The 23,315-nt window shown below is 39.6% G+C and overlaps 1 protein-coding gene across 2 annotated transcripts in view; it reads right to left on the bottom strand.

Moving 5' to 3' along the window:
* Positions 1 to 11,347: 11,347 nt before the first annotated feature.
* Positions 11,348 to 23,315, bottom strand: part of LOC100751276 (Scm polycomb group protein like 2) — a 90,712-nt gene continuing 78,744 nt past the window's right edge. For both annotated transcript variants that reach the window (XM_035450266.1, XM_027432805.2), the window contains 4 exons: positions 22,508 to 22,609; positions 15,663 to 15,884; positions 14,340 to 14,491; positions 11,348 to 12,987 (listed from right to left, as the gene is read on the bottom strand). In XM_035450266.1, the coding sequence (XP_035306157.1) occupies positions 12,859 to 12,987; positions 14,340 to 14,491; positions 15,663 to 15,884; positions 22,508 to 22,609 (605 nt within the window). In that variant the 3' untranslated portion in view covers positions 11,348 to 12,858. The remainder of the gene's footprint in view (positions 12,988 to 14,339; positions 14,492 to 15,662; positions 15,885 to 22,507; positions 22,610 to 23,315) is intronic.

Raw genomic sequence — 23,315 nt, 5'->3', positions numbered from 1 at the left:
TTGATCCCATTCATTTCCCTGCCCCGTGTGCATTCACTCTCTCTGCTCCTGCACCTCCCACCAAATAAAACAAAATTTAATAGAAAAAAGGAAAAAAATAAAAGGGGAAAAATTTAAAATCTTATCATGGAAGCTGCAGTGTGACACAGTGAGTCACATTGTACACCCCTTTGTCCATGTAGTTTTACTTGTAAGTGTTCATTGCAAATTCATCTGTCTGGTTCAAGGCCTCTGGTTTCTACTACACTATTGATGCTTGGCTCTCACTAGGACTCCTTCTGGATATCCGGTTGTTGTCCTGTGTTGTGAAGATCCTGCAGCTTTGGGTCTGCAGGTCAGGACTCTGCATGTGCTCCAGCAGATCACAGATGGGGTGGACCAAGTCATAACCTTGGATCTGAGACTGGGCAGCTGTAGGGAGCCAGCCAGCTCTCCTGTCCTCACTACCAGGGTGAGCTTCTCCAGCACTGGCCAGGCTAACACATCTCTTGCAGAACTGGGTTGGGCTCAGTTCTACTTTCATGCCCCGAGGGTTGGCTCTCTCACACCTACACCATTAGAACCAGCTCTATTGTGTTGCTCAGGCAGGTATAGGACCCACTCTCCTGAGTACTGCAGCTGATGAGGGGTAGGGACAGCTCTCCTGCTCTTAAGATCCCAGGACCTCCACCTGTTTCAGGAGTTGATGTGTGGGAGGTTGGGGCAGGGGGGGGATCTCTCCTCTGCCCATGATAGCACATCAGATGAGTAATGGGGACAGTTCTCCTTCACTCATAACATCAGGGTTGGGTCACCCTCACCTCTGACCACTAGCTCCTCTCCCTTTTCTCACAACTTCAGGACTGGCTCATTCACACCTGTGTCAACAGGGTTGGCTCCCTTGTGATACACAGACAAGGGGTGTTATAGCTGGTGGGGGTCAGGGACAGCTTTCCCATTCTTATTGAAAGACCTCAGAAGAGGTACTTTCGTAGAAGGAGACCCGCACCCAGGAATCAGCGAGACCACGGACTTGGATGCAAAACCGCAAGAGGTTTTATTAGATACGCGGGTACCCGGGGCGACTTAGCTTCTGTGTGGCTAAGCGCCCCGAGCCAAGGGAGAGAGGTCCTTATATACCAAAAGCGCAGTACAGAAGCGAAAAGCATAGTTACAGGGATTCTATTGGACAATTTAATGAGGTACAGAGCATTTTCTCAAGGTCTGATAATCAGGCGAAGCGGCCTTGGCTCTACTTAACTCCCTCCGCGTCCAGATGGCTGACCTTGGGACGGAGCGTTCCCTATTGGGCGGGGGCGCGGGGGCGGGGGCCCTGGGCCGGCCTGCCTCTGGCAGCCTCTCGGGCTCCTCGCTCGGCCCCAGCCCCGGGGCGCGGTGCCAGGCGGGGCGGTCCAGGGGCGCAAGCCCCGCCGGGGTGAAGGCTTGGAGGGAGCGGTGGCCGGCGTGCGGCGGCTGGGGGAAGTGGAGGCGGCGGGTGGGGATCGGGGAAGCGCAGGAGCCGAGGCATCTGCCGCGCGCGCGCCCCACCAGCCGCCTACTGGAGGAGGAGGCAAACTTGAGAAAGAGAGAGCTAAGGGGCGGGGTCTTTCATTCCCCCATTTCTCTTGTAACTGAATGGAATCTTTCATTCAGAGGTCTCTAGATATTCTGGATCTATTTGCTTTAGCTGGTGGTATTGTTAAGACTAAGGTCTGTATGGCAGATAGTCGTTCTCTGATGAATTGAGTCATCTTGTTCAGAATGCAGGGACCAAGCATAAGGATTAAAAATAGAATAATCAGAGGTCCCATGAGAGTGGATATAAGAGTAGTGAACCAGGGGGACTTAGCGAACCATCCTTCGAACCATCCCTGTTGAGACTCAAATAGCTGTTGCCTCTGGTTAAGTCTTTCTCTAAGTTTGGCCATGCTGTCTCTAACTATTTCTGTGTGGTTTGCATAAAAGCAGCATTCTTCCTTGAGGGCAGCACATAGCCCCCCTTCCTGTAAAAATAATAAATCTAGCCCTCGTCTGTTCTGTAGGACTACCTCAGAGAGTGATGTTAAGGATTTCTCGAGTGCACTGACTGACTCTTCTAGGACCTGGATATCTGTGTGCATGGCTTGTTGTAGAAGCTTAAAATGATTAATTCCCTGTAAGGCAACTGTACCGGTCCCTATGCCAGCTGCTATGCCCCCCACTGTTATCTCTCCTAATAATAGGGCCATGGTAAAGGATATTGGCTCCCTCTTATATCGGGTTGATTTTCCTAGTACGCTGTAAACATACTCAGGTTGGTGATAGTTTTTACTTTGAGTCTAATTTTAAAGATGCCCCGCCCCCCCCCCATCTGGTCCCGACAGGTACCAGCGAAGGCCCCAAGCATATCCCTTCTGCCATTCTGTTGCTTTCTTATCCTCATCCGTAAAGGAAATAAGGAGAGGCATAGAGGTGGTACCAGTGGAGCCCTTTTGCCATCCTCTGGTTACCTGAATCTTGTCCCATGAGGATGAAGGCTTCCAGTAAGCATCCCCTGTCGTTTCACATCCCCATGCAAGGGAGTTCCTTTTGACTTAGCATTTTAACCAAGGAAAATGGACGGCGAAATTTCTTTTCCAAACTGCTTCCTGCTGACTTTGGGACGAAGTTAGGGACCCCAGAAGGTTGAAATGCTAGTCAAAAGCAAAAAAAGGAATTTAGGCAATGGGGAATCCATCAGGGGCTTTTGGTTAGCAGACACTGTTGCAGAGACAGGGGGTGTCCACATCAGCTGGACTGGTTCACATCCATAGCAAGTCCAGGGCTCGCAGTCTACTTAGAACAGCCTGTAGTCAGCAACTGATACTCAGATGTCTGTCAGAAGCAGAAACCTGTTTAAGACATATTTAAACTGGGAACAGAGGTTAAAACTTATTTACTGAAGCCCACAGTGCAGAAAAAGCAGATATCTGGATATCTGTTCAAACAGCAAGAACATATTTCAAACAGCAAGAACATATTTATAACTTTGAGTCCTAGCAAAAACTACAGATTTGGGCTATAAACATGTACATTTCTCCTCTGTCCAGAGAGCCAGGTATGGATTGGACAGAGGTGCCTTTGGCCTGATGAAAAGCCCTTTAAGTTTGTACTTAGATGACAACCAAAATAAACTTAAAAATTTTGAGTTCATGCCTGAACAGTATATAGTCACTATTTTATCAGTTAACATACTGACTAGTCTATAGTGGATCTGACTGACTGATGCTGTCAAGCTGACAACCGGTAATATTTTAGAGATCTGAGAAGGGTATGTTTTGTCCGAATCTACTAAAAAGTGACAGAAGCCAGTCTGTATACAGTTAGCCAAACCCAAGTTTCTCCATTACCGCTGGAGGCAGCTGTCTCAAAGAACAGCAATCTTCGCCAGGCCTATACTGTGAGAGTTTTTTTCCTCTCTGTGGAAGAGGGACATGGAAAAGACTGACCTTGTTTTGTCTAGGCAAAGGGGTACAATCAATTTTCCAGTGTCCAGCAGCTTTGTCCACAGTCTCGGCCAGGTTCTGGCAGTCGGCAGGTTTCACATCTGAGCATCTCGCTCACTGGTCCAGGTGCGGGAACTGAGGTGCCTCGTAATCTTCCTTGGAGACTTTGGGTCACTGTCAGGATCTGGCAGTCTGTCTGACATTATAAACTTTAAAGATAACAATTTAAATGTCATATTCTGAAGATCTCTGAAGCATTAGAGGTCTGTTTGTCTGTTTTAATTACTTGCCTTAAGCACACATTAAGTATACAGGTGGCTAGGTAAGGTCTTATTTCTGTAAATAATTTTTAGTCTGACTGTAACTGGTTTTAACTTAGTAAGATGTTTGAAACAGCACAGCTGAACTTAAAACTGCATAGAGCTACCTTATATTCCTTAAACAGTAGCTTAACTTCTTTCTGAGGCAGGGTTTTTCTGTGACTTTGGAACCTGTCCTGGAATTCGATCTGCCGGACCAGGTAGGCCTTGAACTCATAAAGATCCATCTGCCTCTTACTCCCGAGTGGTGGGATTAAAGGCGTGTGTCACCAATGTTCTAAACTTAAGGCGTGTGCTACCTACATCCTGAGCTTAAAGGTGTGTGTTATCAACATCCTAAACTTATTTCTAAAACATAAACTGTAATATCTTACAATAGATCAGCATCTTTCATAAAACAAAAACTTTACATTGTCAGGCTTTGCTCAAAAATAATTCTAAATTGAAGCTCTTTAAGTACAAACATTAATAAAAACAAACATTAAAAAAAACTGGTTTTAAAAAGAAATTTAAATTCCCTTAAGGTCTTTCTGTAATATATAGAAGCATTAACATTTTAAATCTTAATTGAAAAACTTGTTTCTAAGATGGTACCTCTAATTTCCATGCGGTCACCTTTAGTCAAGATGGTGGTTTTAAGTATTTTTTAATTTTAGCAAAATGGCGACCAGTCAAGTCATGTGACCATTTTGCCATGTGCTGGCTACCGGGAAACAGAACATTTTAAAACAAGTATATATAATTTACTTGAGAAATAAACAGGACCTTTTAAAACAGAATTAGCTTAATATGATTAAAATTTTAGCTTATATTATTATTTTTTAAAAAATTTATTATTTGTAGACATGAGAAACCATAGCACAGTTTACATTTTTCTCTGACTTATAACAACGTTTTTTTCTGACTTTTAACAACTTTCCTCTGACCTTTTACGACTTGCTTTAACCCTCTATAACTTTCTGTAACAATCTTCTCTGCTATGACTTGCTTTAACTCTCTATAACCTTTTAGTTAATTTCTCTGACTCTCTTAGACATTTTTAGACAAGTTTTCTTTTTTTCCTTTCCCTCTTTATTATTTAAGTTTCTTATATTTTTTTTCTTATTTCTCAGTCAACATAAAAATTTTATTAAAGTCTTTATACAGTTCTTAATAACTTTAAGGCCGCTTAGATGTCCGGATCAGGCCAGATAAGTTTATACGCTCGAGCTCCATGTGCTCAAGGCAGAGAGACCTGGGGTAGGGGTGCTGCTGGTAACCCCAGACCCATGGCCAATCCAGGGGTGGGGAAAAGACTCCTGCGGCCCCCCTGCATACCATGTGTGTGGAGCACAGAAAGATGGGTAGCAGATGGTGGCCTTGTAGCCATGTTCCCTACGACCTCTTAGTCGGTGAGCCATTGGTGAAGGGTCAGGTGGGGGAGCGATGGTGGGGCCTTGGCTCTACTTAACTCCCTCCGCATCCAGATGGCTGACCTTGGGACGGAGTGTTCCCCATCGGGCGGGGGGGGGGGGGGCGGGGCCCGGGCCGGCCTGCCTCTGGCCGCCTCTCGGGCTCCTCGCTCGGCCCCAGCCCTGGGGCTCGGTGCCAGGCGGGGCAGTCCGGGGGCGCGAGCCCCGCTGGGGTGAAGGCTTGGGAGGGAGCCGGTGGCCGGGCGTGCAGCGGTGGGGGAAGTGGAGGCCGGCAGGGGTGGGGATCGGGGAAAGCACAGGAGCCGAGGCATCCGCTGCGCGCCCCACCAGCCGCCGACCGGAGGAGGCAAACTTGAGAAAGAGAGAGCTAAGGGGCGGGCTCTTTCATTATGACCACAGGGCCAGCTCTCCCACCTGCCTCAGGTGTTGATGGGCACCTGGGGAGAGGAGGCGTCAACTCTCTCCTGCCCATGTTACCACAAGACAGATGAGCAATGGGGACAACTGGAAGTGCTAGGGCTGGAGCCAAAGTCAGAGTTGTTTTTATTTTGATTTATTCTGTGTCTTTTACATCATGTATGTATCTTGATCCCATTCATTTCCCCACCCCGTGTGCATTCACTCTCTCTGCCCCTGCACCTCCCACCAAATAAAACAAAATTTAATAGAAATTTGTTGTGAGTTGCTATGCTCACAACTTTGGGGCTGACTCACCCACAGCTGCAATATCAGGGTTGGCAGAGTGGTTTGTAAAGCCTCAGATGCTTTACGTTAAGTCTCAGTCCAGATTACAGGCTTAGCCCCTTTTGTTCCTTGCTATTCCTGAAAACTCTGATATCCAGAGGCAGCAAGATCTTGCCTTGCTATACCTAGGAACTCTCAAATCTGTCTCTTAGTCTTTGGAGTAGGGATATGAAGGATGGCAGGAATCTTACTCTGGGGCAGGCTCCTTTCACCTCCCTTCAGCTGTAGTCAAGAAGGTAGACCCTCAAATATTCTAACACAATCCAATCTGATGATACATTTGATACATGCTGAAGAATGATGGTAGATGTTTTAGTTTGCTTCTCTGTTGTTGTAATAAAACACTAGCCAAAAAAACTAGATATGGAAATGGTTTATTTTATCTTATAACTCTAAGGCCATAATCTATCACCGAAGGAAGTCAGGACAAGGACTCAAAGCAGGAACCTCGTGGCAGAAACTGAAGCAGAGGCCATGAAGATTCTAGCCAAGCCACTTAGCGGTTTAAAGACTCAAGCACTCAAAAAAAAAAAAAAAGGCTAAACGATATGCAGTAAAAGAGGTCCAGATGGAAAAACCTCTAAGCAGGTTACAGTGTACTTAACAATGGCCATAGGCTTAAGAAGAGAGAGAAAGGTATAGACAGTTATAAAAAATTGTTTAAAATAAAGTCTTCAAAGAGAGAGTAAAAGTATTGTAAAAGAAAACAAAAGCCACTTAAGATGGGGAATAGACAATGAATCTGGATCCTGTATGTAACAATAAGTCTTTACTCCATCCGCCGGACCCCCGCTACCATGTATGTGCCCAGAATAACACACAGAGTCTTATATTAGTTTACAATGCTGCTGGCCAATTGACTAGGATTTCTAATATGCTAGCTCAGTCTTAATTATCATAAATCTATAATTTTATAACACTTATCTCTCAAGGACGCCTTCTGCTGGCGTCCTCTTCCAGGGATCACATGGTGGCTCCATAGAGAAGAGAGCAGGAGGAAGAGCAAGAGCAAGAGGACAATTTCCTTCTTGTCCCTGTTTATATTCTGAGTCTGCCTGCTATGTCACTTCCTGCCTGGATCACAAGACTTCTTTTTACTACATTTCCCAGAATCCTCCTCGACTCCTAGTACCGCCTAACTTGCTGTCTCATTGGCCAAACAGTGCTTTATTCAATAACCAATAAGACAAACATATACACAGAAGGACGTCCCCTATCACCTGTATGTTATTGTGTCGATTTTGAGTTTTTTGGTTGCTGATAAGAAAAAGACAGCTGCATAGAGACATGGGATTGAAAGAGGGACTGATGAAATAAATCAGCCTAGATATTTTAAGAATGCCTTAACTTTAAAAAGAAACTCTTCTACATTACTCCTGAGAGTATTGGCTGAGAAAAAAATGCTTTAAGTTTTATATAATTTCAAATGTTACTTCAACCCTGTTTTCTTTTATTCTAATTTACCTTGATGAACATACACAAATTTACTACTTTAACTCCTGCAAATATACAATGAATACTAAGTATATATACAATGCTACACAACCATTACTACTGAGTCAAGAACTTTTATTTCAATCCATACTGAAACTCTGGGGCAATTAAACACTAAATGCCCATTCCCTTTTCAACGACTCCCTGGTAATTTCTACTTCCTCCAAGTTTCATGTAAGTGGATTCTTATACTATTTGTCCTTGTGCTGGCTTGATGTAATTCATCTGGCAGTAGTATGTATCAGAATTTCATTCCTTTTAAAGACTAAATAACACGCACACAAGCACATATACAGTATTTCATACTTCATGTATCTTATGATAGAAATTCATTTTTACCTTGATATCCTAAGCATTAGTATATCGATGCTTTTTAAAATTTTGAGACTTCATATATAATATAGTAATTGTTTTATACATTAGCTATACTTTTAAAATTTCTACTAGCAATACATAAGGGCTCTAATTTCTTCATATCTTCACTTTACCTTTTTATTTAATAAATATTATTAACCTTAATATTAGTTGATATTAGTATCAACTAATAAGTGTCTAAAATCATACAATTCTAGCATTATGGAGGCTAAAGCATTGTGAGTTCAACGTCAGTTTAAGCTATGCAGGTGAAACTGAAAACACTAGTGGCTGGTGATATAGTTTATAGATCATTTTGGGTTTGACTCTAAGTATTCTCAAGAAAGGTATCCTAAATGATTATTGTTCATATGAGATTCAGAAATATAAAGGAAGTAGAGGAACAAAAAACTGTCTGCTATGTATTCTGATGGTGATCATTTGTATATTTATATATTCTATCCTACATTGTTCCATATTGGGTCAGTCTCAGGGAACTTTGTAAGATGTGACAGCTTCAGCTATAGAATGAGCCCCAGAGATTTCAACCTACGTCATTTACACAGAAAACTGCACATAAAATCTCTTCTGTAATATAGAAAACCAGGATTTTGTGGTGATATATTATTTATGATTTCTTAAAGCTTGCATGAAAATTAGAAAACCAAAGCAGGGAAGTCACTAGCTCTTACCACTACCTCAGCTGAAAGGGCTGATTCTGGATCCACCAAACCTCAGACTGTAATCTTGCCTCATTATAGATGGAGAATCCTGAGACATCAATGTCTTCCTATCCTTACAGTAGATTGAGAATGAATCCCTGAAACTGACTATTGAAGGCCTTGCTTTTACTCCTCTAGTGTTGGGATTAAAGGCATGTGATCCCAGGTGCTGAGATCATCTTTGTGTGAGCTGTTTCTCTTTAGTACTGGATCAATCTTGTGTAGATCTGGGTGGCCTTGGACTCACAGAGATCCATTTACCTCTTAATCCTGAATCCTAGGATTAAAAGTGTGTACCACCACCTCCTAGCTTCTGGCTGCTAGGATTAAAGGTGCCTGATTTCTATAGCTTGAAGCTGGCTTTGCTTTCTGAATCCTCAGGCAAGATTTAATAAATCATAAATACTGTATCACCATAAGTCCCCTTTTTTGTCTAATACAAAAAGAAAGAAAATGGCACCCAACGTTAAAGTACGAATACACACACACACACAAAAAAAAAAAAAAAAAAAAAAAAAGCTTCTTTGAGGACAAGTGCCCAGGCCCAAGCCTGAATTGCAGGCAGGACTCCCCAGTCTCTGTCCAACCAGCTAGATTTTATCCTCAAATCTTTGAACAAGTGTGGGACTTTTCAGTTGTAGCTTTTCTAAACAGTCTTCAGCTGCCACCCAAACTTGAGAGGCTTTTGGGCTTTTCCTAGAGTACCTTTCCTTGGGCTGACACTCTCAGCTCACGGCCATAAACTAGTTCTCCAATTCGGACATGCTACACTCACAGCTCACTGACATTTCTGCAAATTTGGTAAGTTAATTGGAAATTCTTGAAGGAAGGGATTAGTTAAAAAAGAGTGGTTTTCCCCACCCTAAAAACTGGAAATCACTATTGAAATGGAGAAAATTAGGTCTGTGTATGATTACATAATGGATGGTTTAAAATGGAAAAAGTAAATGAAGGGATAATCAGTTTAACCAGGATTGACATACTGTTAATTATCATTTTGATAATCTTTGTTGTTGGTTTGATAATTCTCGGTTTATCTCTAAAACAGCTAGTTGATATGAATGCTAAAATGCAGGCCTTAGAAAAACTTATTAAAATATATTATAGAGATTTTTCAAACCCAGACTGAGGAATTACATGGAAAAACAAATTCAGCATTACGTTTTCAGGTTTAAAATGGATACTCTAAGGTCTAAAGAGAACCACCATTATTACCCAGCAACCTTACAGGAAGTGTCAAATGAAGGAGGTTGTATAAGAGCTACTTGGAAGCCTGTGACAATGTTAGATTTAGGGAAATTCAAGGAAACTGTAGTCTCATATAGCATCCATTCACCATTTGTGAAGCAGATGACAAACACATAGTCTCTTTGTAATAGATTGGGTAGATTTGATTAAAGCTATCCTAGAGCCTGGACCACAATTACAGTGGACTTACTAGTTCAGAGAAGAGGCTAAGACTATTGAACAAAAGGCTAAAACTAGAGGTATAGATACCTCCCAAGATCAAATTCTTGGAGAAGGAGATTGTTATTTTAGAAAGGCAAAGCCAATATGGTGATCATCTCTTGGGTTTATGTCATACAGCAGCTTCGAATGCTTGGGACAGAATTGGAAAAGCAGGAAAGAAAATTGAATCATTTACAATAGTCATACAGGGCCCAAAGAAAACATTCATGGAATTCTTATAAAGACTGTTATTAGCAGTCAATAGAATGATATCAGACACAGAAGCTAGAAAAATAATAATTGAAACAATGGCTTTTGAAAATGCTAATGCCCAATGCAAAAGGATCATTAGGCCTTTAAAAGCAAAATCATGGTCAAGATGATAATACATGGATGGATAGGAGAGGTGATTTCAAGAGGTTTAAAGAAAAATCTAAATGTCAAAAGTTTTAATTGTGGCAGACAAGGTCACTTGAAAAGGGATTGTAAACAGAGTGTTTCTAGAAACAATTCTTTTTATAAATATAATCCAAGCACAAAACCTCTCCTCTCCTTTATGGATTACACAAAAGGTAGGGCAAAGGCAGGTATTGGACAAAGGAATGTAGGTCAAAAAAAGATTATCAAGGTAATTCTTTGTCTTCAGGGCATGCCTTGAGGAACCAGCTGAAAGCCCCTATGCCAAAACCAGTTCATTTGTTTCCTGCCATCGTGGATGAAACTCCTTCTCAGAACAATTAAGTAACCTAATGCCTACTGAAAGAAAACGTATTGTTCTGGATGTTAGAAGAGCTTTAGAAGCTAAAACAAAAAAAAAATCAGGAGAAACCATAAATCAAAATTGATAAAGACTACATTAGGAAACTCCCGAAAGTTAGGAGTGGGAAGGGATTTGTTTCTGTCTTCAGGAAAACATAAACATCTTGAGGAATTTAAGACCTTTGAACAAATAAGCATCAGAAGAAGGAAAGGGAGAACTATCCAGAGAAAAATTACCAAGAAAGGAAATAATCTGACCTACTGTGATTTCTGAACTCTCCAAAAAGCAGACTGAATCCAAGTTGAGAGGAGGTCACCATGCCTTTAATCCCACCACTTGGGAGGCAGAGGCAAGCAGATCTGAGTTTGAAGCCTCAGTTTGGGGTGTCTGGGATTACAGTCTGAGGTTTGGCGGAGCCAGGATTGCCTTTCACCCTGAGGTAACAGTAAAAGCTGGTGACCAGTTACTTTGCTTTTCTAATCTTCACCTTGAAGCTTGAAACCCATTATCAGTCTCTGGGTCTTTTGTCATGTTACAGGGTTTTACTCTTAAGTGTACTACTAAGTAGTCTCAAAATCCCCCTTTTCATGGCTAACAAGCACACATATTAATACACTGTGGAGAAGGTAAGTAAAATAAAATCCCAGGCCTAGGTGTTGCTTGCTGTGGTATTTAACTTTATTATAGTCTTTAAATCCGAAGATAAGACATAGTATTATAAACACCTGAGGACCGTTCAACTGGACATAATATCTTCATACAAAAAATTTGCAAGAAGATCAAGTTTAAGTAAGAAGTTGTATCAGAAATGACATAGGTGAAGTAATCTTTTATACATGTGCATTGTTATATAGAACACATTTGGTATTCAAAAGAGAAAATGTACATTCTTGTCCTGGTGAACATTTTGTTGACATTTAGAACAAATGGCTAATACATGTATACCTGACTTACAGCTTATATGCATTACACCACTATATAAAGTAATGGCTTGTAGAACCATTTTCCTTTGAAAGCTCTCATTTATAAAAATGAAGCCCTGATGTCAGAATTAATGTACCTTTTAAAATGTAGTAGAATTGATGGCTCAGAACTAAGTAAATTAATTAGAAATATTGCATAAGATAAAGAGCTTCCCTGTGTGGGAGCCAATCTATGTAGAGTTTCTTATCACCTGAATAACAAGCTGAGAGGTACTGGTGATAGCAAAATGATGTACGTATTTTTAATGGAATAAACATCTATATATAGTTATTACCTCTGTGGCAGTATAAAGTGCCATAATAAGTCAAAAGATCACTTGTATATTCTCACAGATATAGAATAGTATATAAATATGCTAAAGTATCTGTATGAGTAATATACACAAAATAAACAAATTTTTAAAATCTGGACACAAATATCTTGGAAGTAGAGATGTCAAATTGAATGTCTAATGTTTGAGCTTAGAAAAAATACAGAATTGTAGGATAGGTATAAAGTTTATCCAATTCCTTCCAATTTACACTAGTAGAATAAACATCTCCTGCACAAAATTATTCACTTTAATCTATCATACAGTTTAAAAATATCAAAGACTAGTAAGAACACTTTAAGAAAGCTTATAGACTTGCTATTCCCCTTGTGTGAACAAATACACCACCAAGGGCACCAACAGAAAGGAAAATAATTTATATGGCTCTTCCCTTTCTAGTAGTAGTATATCATCAACAGAACACTGTAAAATCAGACATATAAAATAATTGGGGAGGAGATGAGAGCTTAAGTGCATTTTCAAATTCTCTGAGAAAAATTCTCATGTTTTTATAAAAGAGGTTAAGTTGCTTGTTTTTTCCCCATTGGGGTTTAGCTATTTGGTTCTAGATATAAAGATTAATCCAAATAAAATTTTCATCTGTTTGCTACATGAAGTACATTTGTAAACACAATAAAAATAATTAAAGACATAAATATTAAGTTGCCAGTTATAAGTATACTAATAAAACATATTCAATGGTGTTTAAGGAATAAGAGTATACTATCAATGTAATTGTACTAGAATTTTGATAAGACATTTTTATAAAAACCTTTTATAAAATAAAAATGATGAGAAAAACTACTTTTAAAGTAAAATATTTTCAGTATACCTGAGAATTGTCTCTAATCTAAATTTGCACATTTTCAATTATATTTTACTTCTTTTAGTTTTTCAATGTAGTAACATATTTTTAATGCTGGTCCTAGTTTCAGCCCCATATACTTCATCATCAGCTCACTCTTCAGTAGTAGCAGAGCTTTCCCATCAATTTCCTACAGAGAGAAGAAAATTATAGTAAGACTCCTTCCATAGTTTAAGTTAATTACATATAAGAATGTAGAAAATAAAGTACTATATATTCCATATATATACATATATATTCTCTGAATATATTTTATGAAAACTAATAAAATTTTATTTGTACAATGGAACATCATTTGATAATTTGTAAATTTAATCTAAATTTTAAGAAAAATATTCAACCAGTATTTCTAATAAATGTTCTAAGTGTCAAAGCATCTGACTTCACTGTGTATTAAACAAAATCCTACCACATATTTATGACAAATAGTTAAAGATCATGAATAGTAGAAATTAATTTCGTATATTCTTAACTTTCTGAGAAGGGAAAGGAGTATGCCAGAATCAATGCAAACTGTAAACATGCTATATAGTTTCATCTTCATGTTGAAAGCTAATCAGATTGCTCAGTCAGTAAAGCACTTGCACTGAAAACATGAAGACAGGAGTTGGATCTCCAGAATACATGTAAAAATGCCAGACATGATGGCATGTACTTAATCCCAGCACTAAAGAGGTAAAGACATGACAATCCTGGGGTACACTGGCCAATCAGTGTAACATAGTTGATGAGCCCCCAGATCGAAATGAGAGACCCTGTCTCAAAGGAGGTTGGATAACCTTACTGAAGATGGTACCTGAGATTGTTCTATGGCCTCCATACATACACATGTGCATTTGCACCTGTACACACACGTGCGAGCACACACACACACACACACACACACACACACACACACACACACACACACACACACAATAGTGTACACCAGACATTAAACAATTTTATGTTAGAAAATATTGTGAACACATTGCTTAGCAGTCACAAGGAATCCTTTAAATTTTTTTATTATTGTTATTATACAATTTATGTTATAGAAGCCTATTATTTGGTATTCAAATCATAAAGGAGCTGCTGGTTTCACTGGGTATCATGAGAAGGCCACCCTGGTATGTGCTGTAGGTCAACCCCTCCTACTCATGGTCCTAGAGTAGAACAGGGAGCAGGTTGGGGAAGGGTTATTATATTTGTCTTTACAAGAAGGGGTGGTCTGCATGAGAGTGGCAATCCTGTAATACCACCTCTTAAAAACTTGAAGCTGTTTAGTGTACTAGATACTTGGATACCCACTTAAAGAACAGGCAATTAACCTACCATTTAAGGCCTGAATGTGGGGCAAAGTAATCTTTCCCAAAAATGAAAAAGATCAGTTGATAGGGTTCCCCCACCATCCATACAACTCAGTATCAAACTGAAAGGCCTGCACAGAGGTCATTCAAAGGCATTAGGGCAGCAGGAAAACCGGATCAAAAAATACGTTACATGTTGCCTGAAGATGTCGGCGAGGGGGCCTGATATGTGAGGATCTGTATGTTTCATAAACTGTATCACTTCATCCACAGACCAGGTTGAAGGGTCCTTACAGAAGCCTTGTTTCAGGACACTGGGGTCTGGTACAGCTATATAACTTGAAGCTTCAATGGGAGGGGAAAAAAAACAAATCATACTTGACCTGATCATAATCCTGAAAGAAGAGATGTTAGGTAGAAAGTAATGGTCTCACTCCTGGAACCTTCTCTTAAGTACCTAAGTAAGGACTCAAGATTCCAACTGTAAAATCTCATGAGAGCCTGAATGAAGATCTGAGGAGTGCTGCATAAGAGTGTGTCAATGGACCTCCCCCAAAGAGCAGGGACAGCTTTACTTTAGATGGCACCTAAAAGCTTCAATGTTCATGAAACACGTGTAGTAATCCAAGGCTTCTTAAGTCACAAGCAAGTACAGGAAAGGGTGCTACTTAGATTAAATTGGGATAATCGGAGCTAACTCAGTACTGTCTTCTTTGAACAGATCCAACAAACTTCTCACAAATCATTCTTTAATGTCTTTTTCTTCTAAGTTGACTTTATTTTGTTAAATATGATGGAACTCTCAACTTTACAGGTTTATAATTCCCTGTATTTGCTCAATTTTAACTAAATGTATTTTAATAATCACATTATGTTTGAGAAGGGGATTAAATATTTGAACCATTTTCCTCAATTATTCAGTATGGACATTTTAAGCATCACTTTTGCACTTTGGATTCTCTTCTCTGGCTTAAATGTTAACCTCAGTTTTAAAGAAAACAAAATTATTTACTGCTCAGCTAGGTCAGAGAGTAGCTTTAGTATTTTTATTTGATCCAGCTTCAATGTATAGAAATAGATCTTTTGATTGGTTACTGAAACAGGATTTCAGAGTACTGATCCATGTGCTACACACAGGCTGGTACCAGGAAGGGTCTCAACAGATATGACAGCACATCACAAACAAGGAGAAGGAAATGTGCCTCATTGGTCTTAAGAGTCATGAGAGGTTTTAAGAGTCCTCACAGTACATCAGAAATTGTTTAGACCTGCTTGCAAACTACAAATCTGAGAAGTCTCTATCAAATGTGGTGGGTGATCCAAATCCCCAGAGACCTTCTGTGATGCCAAGAGAACAGGAACAGCCACAACAGTATTGTTCCTGGCAACGTGAAAGAGAGAACCTGACCTCTCTAATTTGGGTATTTTAAGAGGTACTCAGGGGGTATGGTAAGGCATGGAATCCTCAAGGAAAAAGGTAAACACATTGACTGAGAAACACTGTTCTTGAATATACCTTCATTTTTCTTCTTCCATTGGAATTTAATGCGCTTGTAAGTCGTCGAGGTAGATGACTTTTTCATAACTATAGATGTACTTGAGGTATTTGACACAATCTCAGAAACATTCTTGGAGACTGAAGTATGTGCAGGATACAAAGAATCACCTACTGATGAATTCTCAGAAGTTTCAGGAAAACTTTTCGTTTTTGACATGCCATGTCCCTCAGGAGACAATACTACAGGGGGAAAAAGAGATTATCTTCAACAGCTCAAATACTATTAGAAAGCTGTCTTACTTTTCCATTGCCGTGACAAAACACCATGACAAAGGCAAAAAAGCATTTAATTTGGGAGCTCATGGTTCCACAGGGTTAGAGTATATGACCATCAAGGTGCTGAGCATGGGAATAGGCAGGCAGGCATGGTGCTGGAGCAGTAGCTAAGAGCTGACATCTGATCCATGAACATGAGACAGACAGACATGAGAGAGAGAGAGATGAGAGACAGAGACAGAGAGAGGGGGGGGCGAGTGAGCATTAGCTGGAATTGGCATGGGCTTTTATGATCTCAATGCTGTCCCTCAGTGACATATATCCTCCAACAACGCTATACCTCTTAATCCTTCTCAAACAGTTCAGCAACTGGGTACAAAATATATTCAATTCTATGAGCCTATGGGTGCCATTCTCATTCTACCACATTTCACTTCATGGTCCCCATAGGCTTGTAGCTGTATCATAATGCAAAATGTATTTAGTTCAACTTCAAAAGTCCCCATAGTCTTTCAATATTGAAACTGTTTAAAAATCCAAAGTCTCTTCTGATATTTGAGGCAACTATCTATAAGCCCCTGTAAAATCAAATGTAAATTATATACATCCAACATGTAATGGCAAAGAATGCACATTACCATTCCAAAAGGGAGGAACAGAGGCATAGTGATGAAATACTGGACCATAGCAAGACTGAAACCTAGCAGGGAGAACTCCAAATCCTGTAGTTCTATGTTGGGTGTCAAAAGGCTTAGATGGTTCTGCCCTTCCAGCTTTGCTGACTGTACCACATTTCTCTCTCTTGAACTGGTTTCACTCACTGTATGCAGCTCTCCTTGGCAGGTATCCTACAGCTCTGTCATCGCCAACATCCTGGGGTCTCCAATATAATCCAGGCTTCACTTTCACTGCTTCATGCAATGGCCTCTCTTGGCCTCCATGCAGAGTCTTCCCTACCACAGTCCTGGCCTCAGCAGCTTTCCTTAATGGTGTAGGCAGATTCCACAACCCGTTTACTCTTGTATCCTTTTTTTATTGTGTGTGGACATGATGTGTGTGTATGTGGGCATGCATGTCATAGAGTATGTATGGATTCTGTTTGCTCCCTTATGTGGACTCCTGGGATTGAAATCCTGTCTTTAGGCCTGAGCACTTTTATCCACAAAACAATCTTGCTAGCCCTCCACCTCTTTTTATTTTATTTGAGAAAAGGTCTCTCACTGAATCTGGAGCTTGCTGATTCTGCTTAGCTTCATGGCCAGTGAGCACGAGGGATCCACCGTCTCTGCCCATGGCCCTGCCCGCCAGCACTGGGGTTACAGACATCAGCCTGGTTTGTTTAAACTTGGTGATTAGGATGAAGATCAGGTCCTCATGCTCATGAGCCCAGTAATGAATGACTAAGCCATCTCTGGAGACTTCTTGACTATAAAGCCAGACCATGGGCTGAAGCTGCCAAGTTCTGCTGCTGGCTTGGGATTGAACCTGGCCCCTCCTTGAAATATTTACATAAGCTTTGATTTGTTGTTGCTCTTTAGGAGCAGATAATACTTTAGACCTTTTCACAAGTTGCAGAATTAGCTGGGTGGGATCTTGCCCTGAGGTCACCATTCCCTTTATTCCGTTTCTCCTTATCTCCTTTAGCATGAACCAAGGCTCCAACATAAAATTTCCTGTCTTTTTCTCCTCAAACTGTGTATTTGTATTTTTTGTAGTCCTGCTTGCTCTTTTTCATTGTAGAGAAGCATAAGAGTGATCACTAATAACCACATGACAGAGTCAATATTTGGCTGTCTTGAAATCTCTTCTGCAATGAAATTAATCCAAAACTCTTCAATTTAGACTCAGGAAGACTGTTAGGACAAAAGCAGCCATATTCTTATAGAAAATACCACCAGAACAGCCTCTAGCCAATTTTCTAATATTGTTCTTGTCTGAAATCTCTTGAACTTATCCAAAGAATCATCAGAACAGCCTCTAGTCAAGTTGCTAATATTGTTCCCATCTAAAATCTCTTGAGCTGGTTCAAATCACTCTCAGATCTATTGTCTTCTAAGCTACTACTATGATGGCCCATTAAGTTCCATTTACAGCATTCAAGTATGTTCTTAGTCCAAAAATCCAAATTCTTCCATAACCCTCCAAAAACAAAAAAACAAACAAACAAAAAACAGCATGATCGATCCTTTTAAAGCAATAGCCCACTCCCTGGTACCATGCTGTCTCAGTTACTTTTCTATTGCCCTGACAAAATGTCGCGACCAAGGAAGCTTACAAAAGATATCATTTAATTTGGGGGCTCACAGTTATAGAGAGTTAGAGTTCCCAACCATTATGGTGGGGAGTATTGCAACAGGTAAACAGGAACGGCACTTGAGCAATAGCTGAGAGCATACATCTTGAAACACAACCACAAGCAGAGACACATTGCATGAGTCTCTCTTTTGAAATCTGAAAGCCCACCCTCTGTGACATATCTCCTTCAACAATACCACAACTCCTAATCATTTCCAAATAGTTCCACCAACTAGAGACCAAACATTCAAATATCTGAGTGTATGGAGGACATTTATCATTCAAACTATCACAAAGGTAAAAAACAAAACCTTATTTTTCCTACTGTTCCTTTTATTCTAGCACTGTGGAGATAGGGAAAGGCATATCTTCCTGAGTTTGAGACCAGAATGGTCTACATAGTGAGTTCCAAGCCAGCCAGTGTTACATAAAGACTTTGCCTCAAGAAAAATTAAAGTATCTTCCAATAAATCTAACAAAGAAAGTAAAAGATTGTATAATAAAAATATAGGATGCTAAAAATAAATTAAAGATAACAAAAGATTAAAAGACTTCAAATGCTTACAGATTGGTAGGATCAATATAGTGAAAATGGCCATCCTAGCAAAACTAATCTACAGATTCAATGTAATCAGCAACCCCCATCAAAATACCAATGCAATTCTTTACAGAAACTGAAAAAAATTAAACCTTATATGGGAACACAGAAGGACCCAGGATAGTCAAAACAATCCTGAACAATAAACACTACTGGTGGCTACAGCATTTCTAATTTCAAATAGTATTACTGGTATAGCAATAAAAAAGCATGGTACTGTTATCAAAACCAACACAGAGATTAGTAGAATAAAACCCTCTTATAGCCACCTGGCTATTAACAAATAGGCCAAAAATATATATTGAAGTAAAGGCACGGCCAATTAATGGTGTGGTTGAACTGGATAGATACATGTAGAAGGAGCAAAACCTAATATGATAAATCTGTTAGAGGAAGAAGTAGGGGCTATACTTCAACTTTTAGGTGTAGGCAAGGACTTTCTTAACAGAATGCCAGTAGTGCAGGCATTAAGGTCAACAATTGACAATTGGGACCTCCTGAAATTAAAAGGTTCTGTACAGCAAAGGACACCATCATTACAGTGAAGAGCCAGTCTATAGAATGAGAAAAATTCTTTACAAGCTCTACATCTCATAGAGGGCTAGTGTCTAGAATATACAAAGAACTCAAAAAACTAAGCACCAGCAAAACTCAATTTAAAATTTTTGCATGTAACTAAATGAAGTTCTCAAATGACAAAATGCAAATGGCTTGGAAACATTAAAAAAAACTTTTCCATATCTTTAGCCATAGGGAAACACAAATTAATATTACTTTTAGGTTTTACCTTACCCTAGTTTGATTAGCTAAGAGTTACAAAAACAGTTGGACAACAAACGCTGGCGTGGATGTGGGGAAAGGAGGATAATTATTCACTATTGGTGGCAGTATAAACTAGTACAATCAGTATGTAAATTAAGTGTGGAGGTTCCTTAAAACAGATTTATCATATGATCCAGCTATAACTCTCCAGAGCATATACTCAAAGCACTCTATAACCTATTACAGAGATACTTGTTCAACCATGTTCATTGCTGCTCTATTCACAAGAGTCAGGAAATGGAAATAGCCTGGATGTGCATCAACTGATGAATGGCTAGTGATAATGTAGTACACTTATACAATGGAATATTATTCAACTGTTATGAAAAATGAACTTATTAAATTCACAAGTAAATGGATGGAACGAGAAATAACCATTAGTGAGGTAACCCAGACTTAGACAAATATTTTACATTTTTGCTCATATGCAAACTCTAGCTTTCAATCTTCTTACATGTGTATGTAACTTGGAGTATCCATAGAAGTCAGGAAAACAGTAAGGGGCCATGAGGCTGCTTTTAAGAGAAGGGAGAAAGAACAAAAGTGATATAACAGGGAACAATGGAGCAAGAAGGGTCAAGTAGGTTAGGGGTTGAAGTGCAGAGTAGAGGAGGGAGTTTTCAGAGAGATACTAACACTAAAGACTTTTGAAAAAGTCAAAACGGAAACCTACTACTGTACAAGCTTCCTAAAATATATACATATATAAAAAGTTCAAATGGGGCCTCTCACAGACACCATAGGCTATCAAATAAAAAACTCAGTGCCAGGAGGTTACTTCTTTTGAAATGGTTGATCAGTAGGACTTCATAGACAAGTAAATGTTATAACCAGGACTATTACCATTGCTCTTGGTTACCCCTCCCCCAAGAACTCGATGATAAGATCTTATTTGCTAAAGATAGAGCATAGAGAAATCAAGCTGTTCTGACCTATAAGCTACTGGATAGCTCTCATCATTCTGAGTGGTGCTAGGCACACTATTAGGGGAGAAAAGTAATCACCAGTCTTACCCAGGGATGAACCCAGCAAACTATTATAGTTATAGCCTGTGAAGATATATTTACTGTTACAATAGTGGTATGAATGCTAAGGAAGTTACCAATCACTTTCTGATTGTACTATTGTATTTAAGGCCTTCTTCATAACCTTGAACTCATGCTTGGCATGTTAATGGAGCCTAGGACCTGAGTACAGGTAGGTCACAGGTCCTAGGGGAGAACTTAATACTATTTTTTCTTTATTTTATTTTATTTTATTAGTTCAAATTAGGAACAAGCTTGCTTCATATGTCAATCTCTTCTCCCTCTCTCTCTCCTCCCCCCAACATCCCACCTGCCCCTAGACATCCCCCCTCCATTCCCCAGGCAGGGTAAGGCCCTCAAAAGGGCTCCTCAAAGTCTACCACATCATCCTGGGCCAGGCCTAGGCCCTACCCCATGTGTCCAGGTCAAGAGAGCATCCCTTCACATGGGATGGGCTCTCAAAATCCCTTTTTTTAAAAGACCTTACATATTTAATACAGTGCATCACCCCTGTACAAATGTAAAAAATTTAAGAGAACTTAATACTATTATTATTCTAAATGTACATAGTATTAAACTGATTTCTAAACACATGCACATATATAAGTGTATCTCTCAACTCTCCTCAGAGGAGCTTTTTTCTTTTTCTTTTTTTTTTAAGTAGCTGGAGATTACTAGAGACCTATAAGTGAGCAAGGTGTAGAGACTGAGAGACTAGAGAGTGTTCAACCCTAAAGGGGAATCTATACTATACTATGACCCCGGAGCTAGGGATCATCTCAGGAGAGGGGGCAGAAAGATTATGGGAGCCAGAGGCAGTGGGTAACAACAACAAACAGTATTTACTAGATACAGTTTGGCAAGTGCATATATAAACTAACACCTGTGACTTCATGTACAAGGACAAACCAGACAAAAATTCCAGCATGGATATGAAAGGGGCTTAGGACATCTCACTCCTAGCCAAGGAACTATTGACAAGTGATTGCTACTGAAAGAGGGAGAGTTGTTTTCTTCAGGGATGTAGCCCCTGAGAGTCTGTGCTCAAGGAGATAGTCCTATATGTATGCACATAATATCAGAACTATGTGGATGGACTCTGTGGGTTTTAATAACAACAACAACAACAGAGTGAGTGAGTGAACCCCTGAAATTGGGAAGAAATAGTGGTGAAGGTGTAGAGGAGGAGTTGGAGGGGAAGGAATGAGGTGAGACTTGGTTAAGATACATTACATACATGTATGTAATTCTTAACCAAGAAAAATACCTTATTTCCAATAACAGATCATTTAATTCATGCTCTAATGAATGGCAAGCTTCTAACACAAAATACATGGACAGCCCTTTTTCATCATACATAACAATGGACACTATCCTAAAATCCATATTGATTCTAGGCCATCATCTATGTTTCTTATGACAATTTAGCATATCTTTCCATTCTTGCCACCAAAGCTGTAAACTTGTAAAAAAAAATCATTTGTTCTTGGGAGCACAATTCTTCAGAACTATTCCTCATGACCATACTGTTGTTTTCTCACATTTGCTTATGCTTTCATTGGAGAAATCAGATAAGTTTTTCTATCTCTCATTCTCTTAGTTATTATAAGCAATGCAAAGCAGAATGGACAAGGCTATTCTAAGTAGTTTATTTTTTAACCAAGGGAAAAATGACAACACTATATGTCGGAAAGGAATACAGTGCTCAGTAACCAAAGTAATAACTTAATTGTTAAACATGGGTGAATTTAACTTCCTATCCTCAAAACCATCACACCAAGAGCATACATAGGTGGTGACTGAGGGACTCTCTTTTGTCAATTCTGGGGTGTGTGAATGCCATTTACCTTTAGAGGCTCGTCCCGTCTTTCTGGGAACCTTTGATGAGGCAGGTAGAGGTCGCTGAGAAAATCGTTTGAGGCTTCTCCTTTCCTTTAGTTCCTCACCTACTGTTTTTTAAAAAGGTACATGTTATAATTACTATAGTCAGTTATTTTTATAATATCTGTATGAAGTACATCTGTTTCAAAGTAATTTGCATACTATGACTTCACCAAGAGTGTCTATTATTTGACTATCATTAACAGGCTCACTGTTTCCTATTAGGCATTTCTACTGAAATAATATATTAAAATGTTAGACTGGAGAGATGGCTCAGCCGATAAGAGCCCCTACTGATCTATCAGAGCATTGGAGACCAGATTCCAGCACCCACATTAGGCAGCTTACAAATGCCTGTAAGCTTCAAGAGATCTGATGCCCCCTTCTGGGTTTTGTGGGCCCTATCACATACATACATACATACATACATACATACATACATACATACATACATACACACACACACACACACACACACACACACACACACACACACACACACTTGTGTTTGTGTGTATTCAATAATTTAGAAGTATCTAGGTAAGATATATCTAAATTTTATTTATCCTGTGGTCACACACGCACAACCATGCAAGCACTCTATCACTGAGCTATATACCCTATTTACTTTCTATTTTAATACAGAATCTCAGTAAGCTGCCCAAGCTACAAGTTAGGTTTGAACTCAACACTGTATCTCAAATATGCCTAAGATTGCCTCAAACTCTCCAGTAGTTGAGATTACAAGTCTATGCCAACAGACATGACTGTACA

The sequence above is a fragment of the Cricetulus griseus genome, chromosome X, assembly GCF_003668045.3.
Source record: "Cricetulus griseus strain 17A/GY chromosome X, alternate assembly CriGri-PICRH-1.0, whole genome shotgun sequence".
In the NCBI taxonomy this organism is placed as follows: Eukaryota; Metazoa; Chordata; class Mammalia; order Rodentia; family Cricetidae; genus Cricetulus; species Cricetulus griseus.
This window is presented reverse-complemented; position numbering and strand designations above follow the sequence as displayed.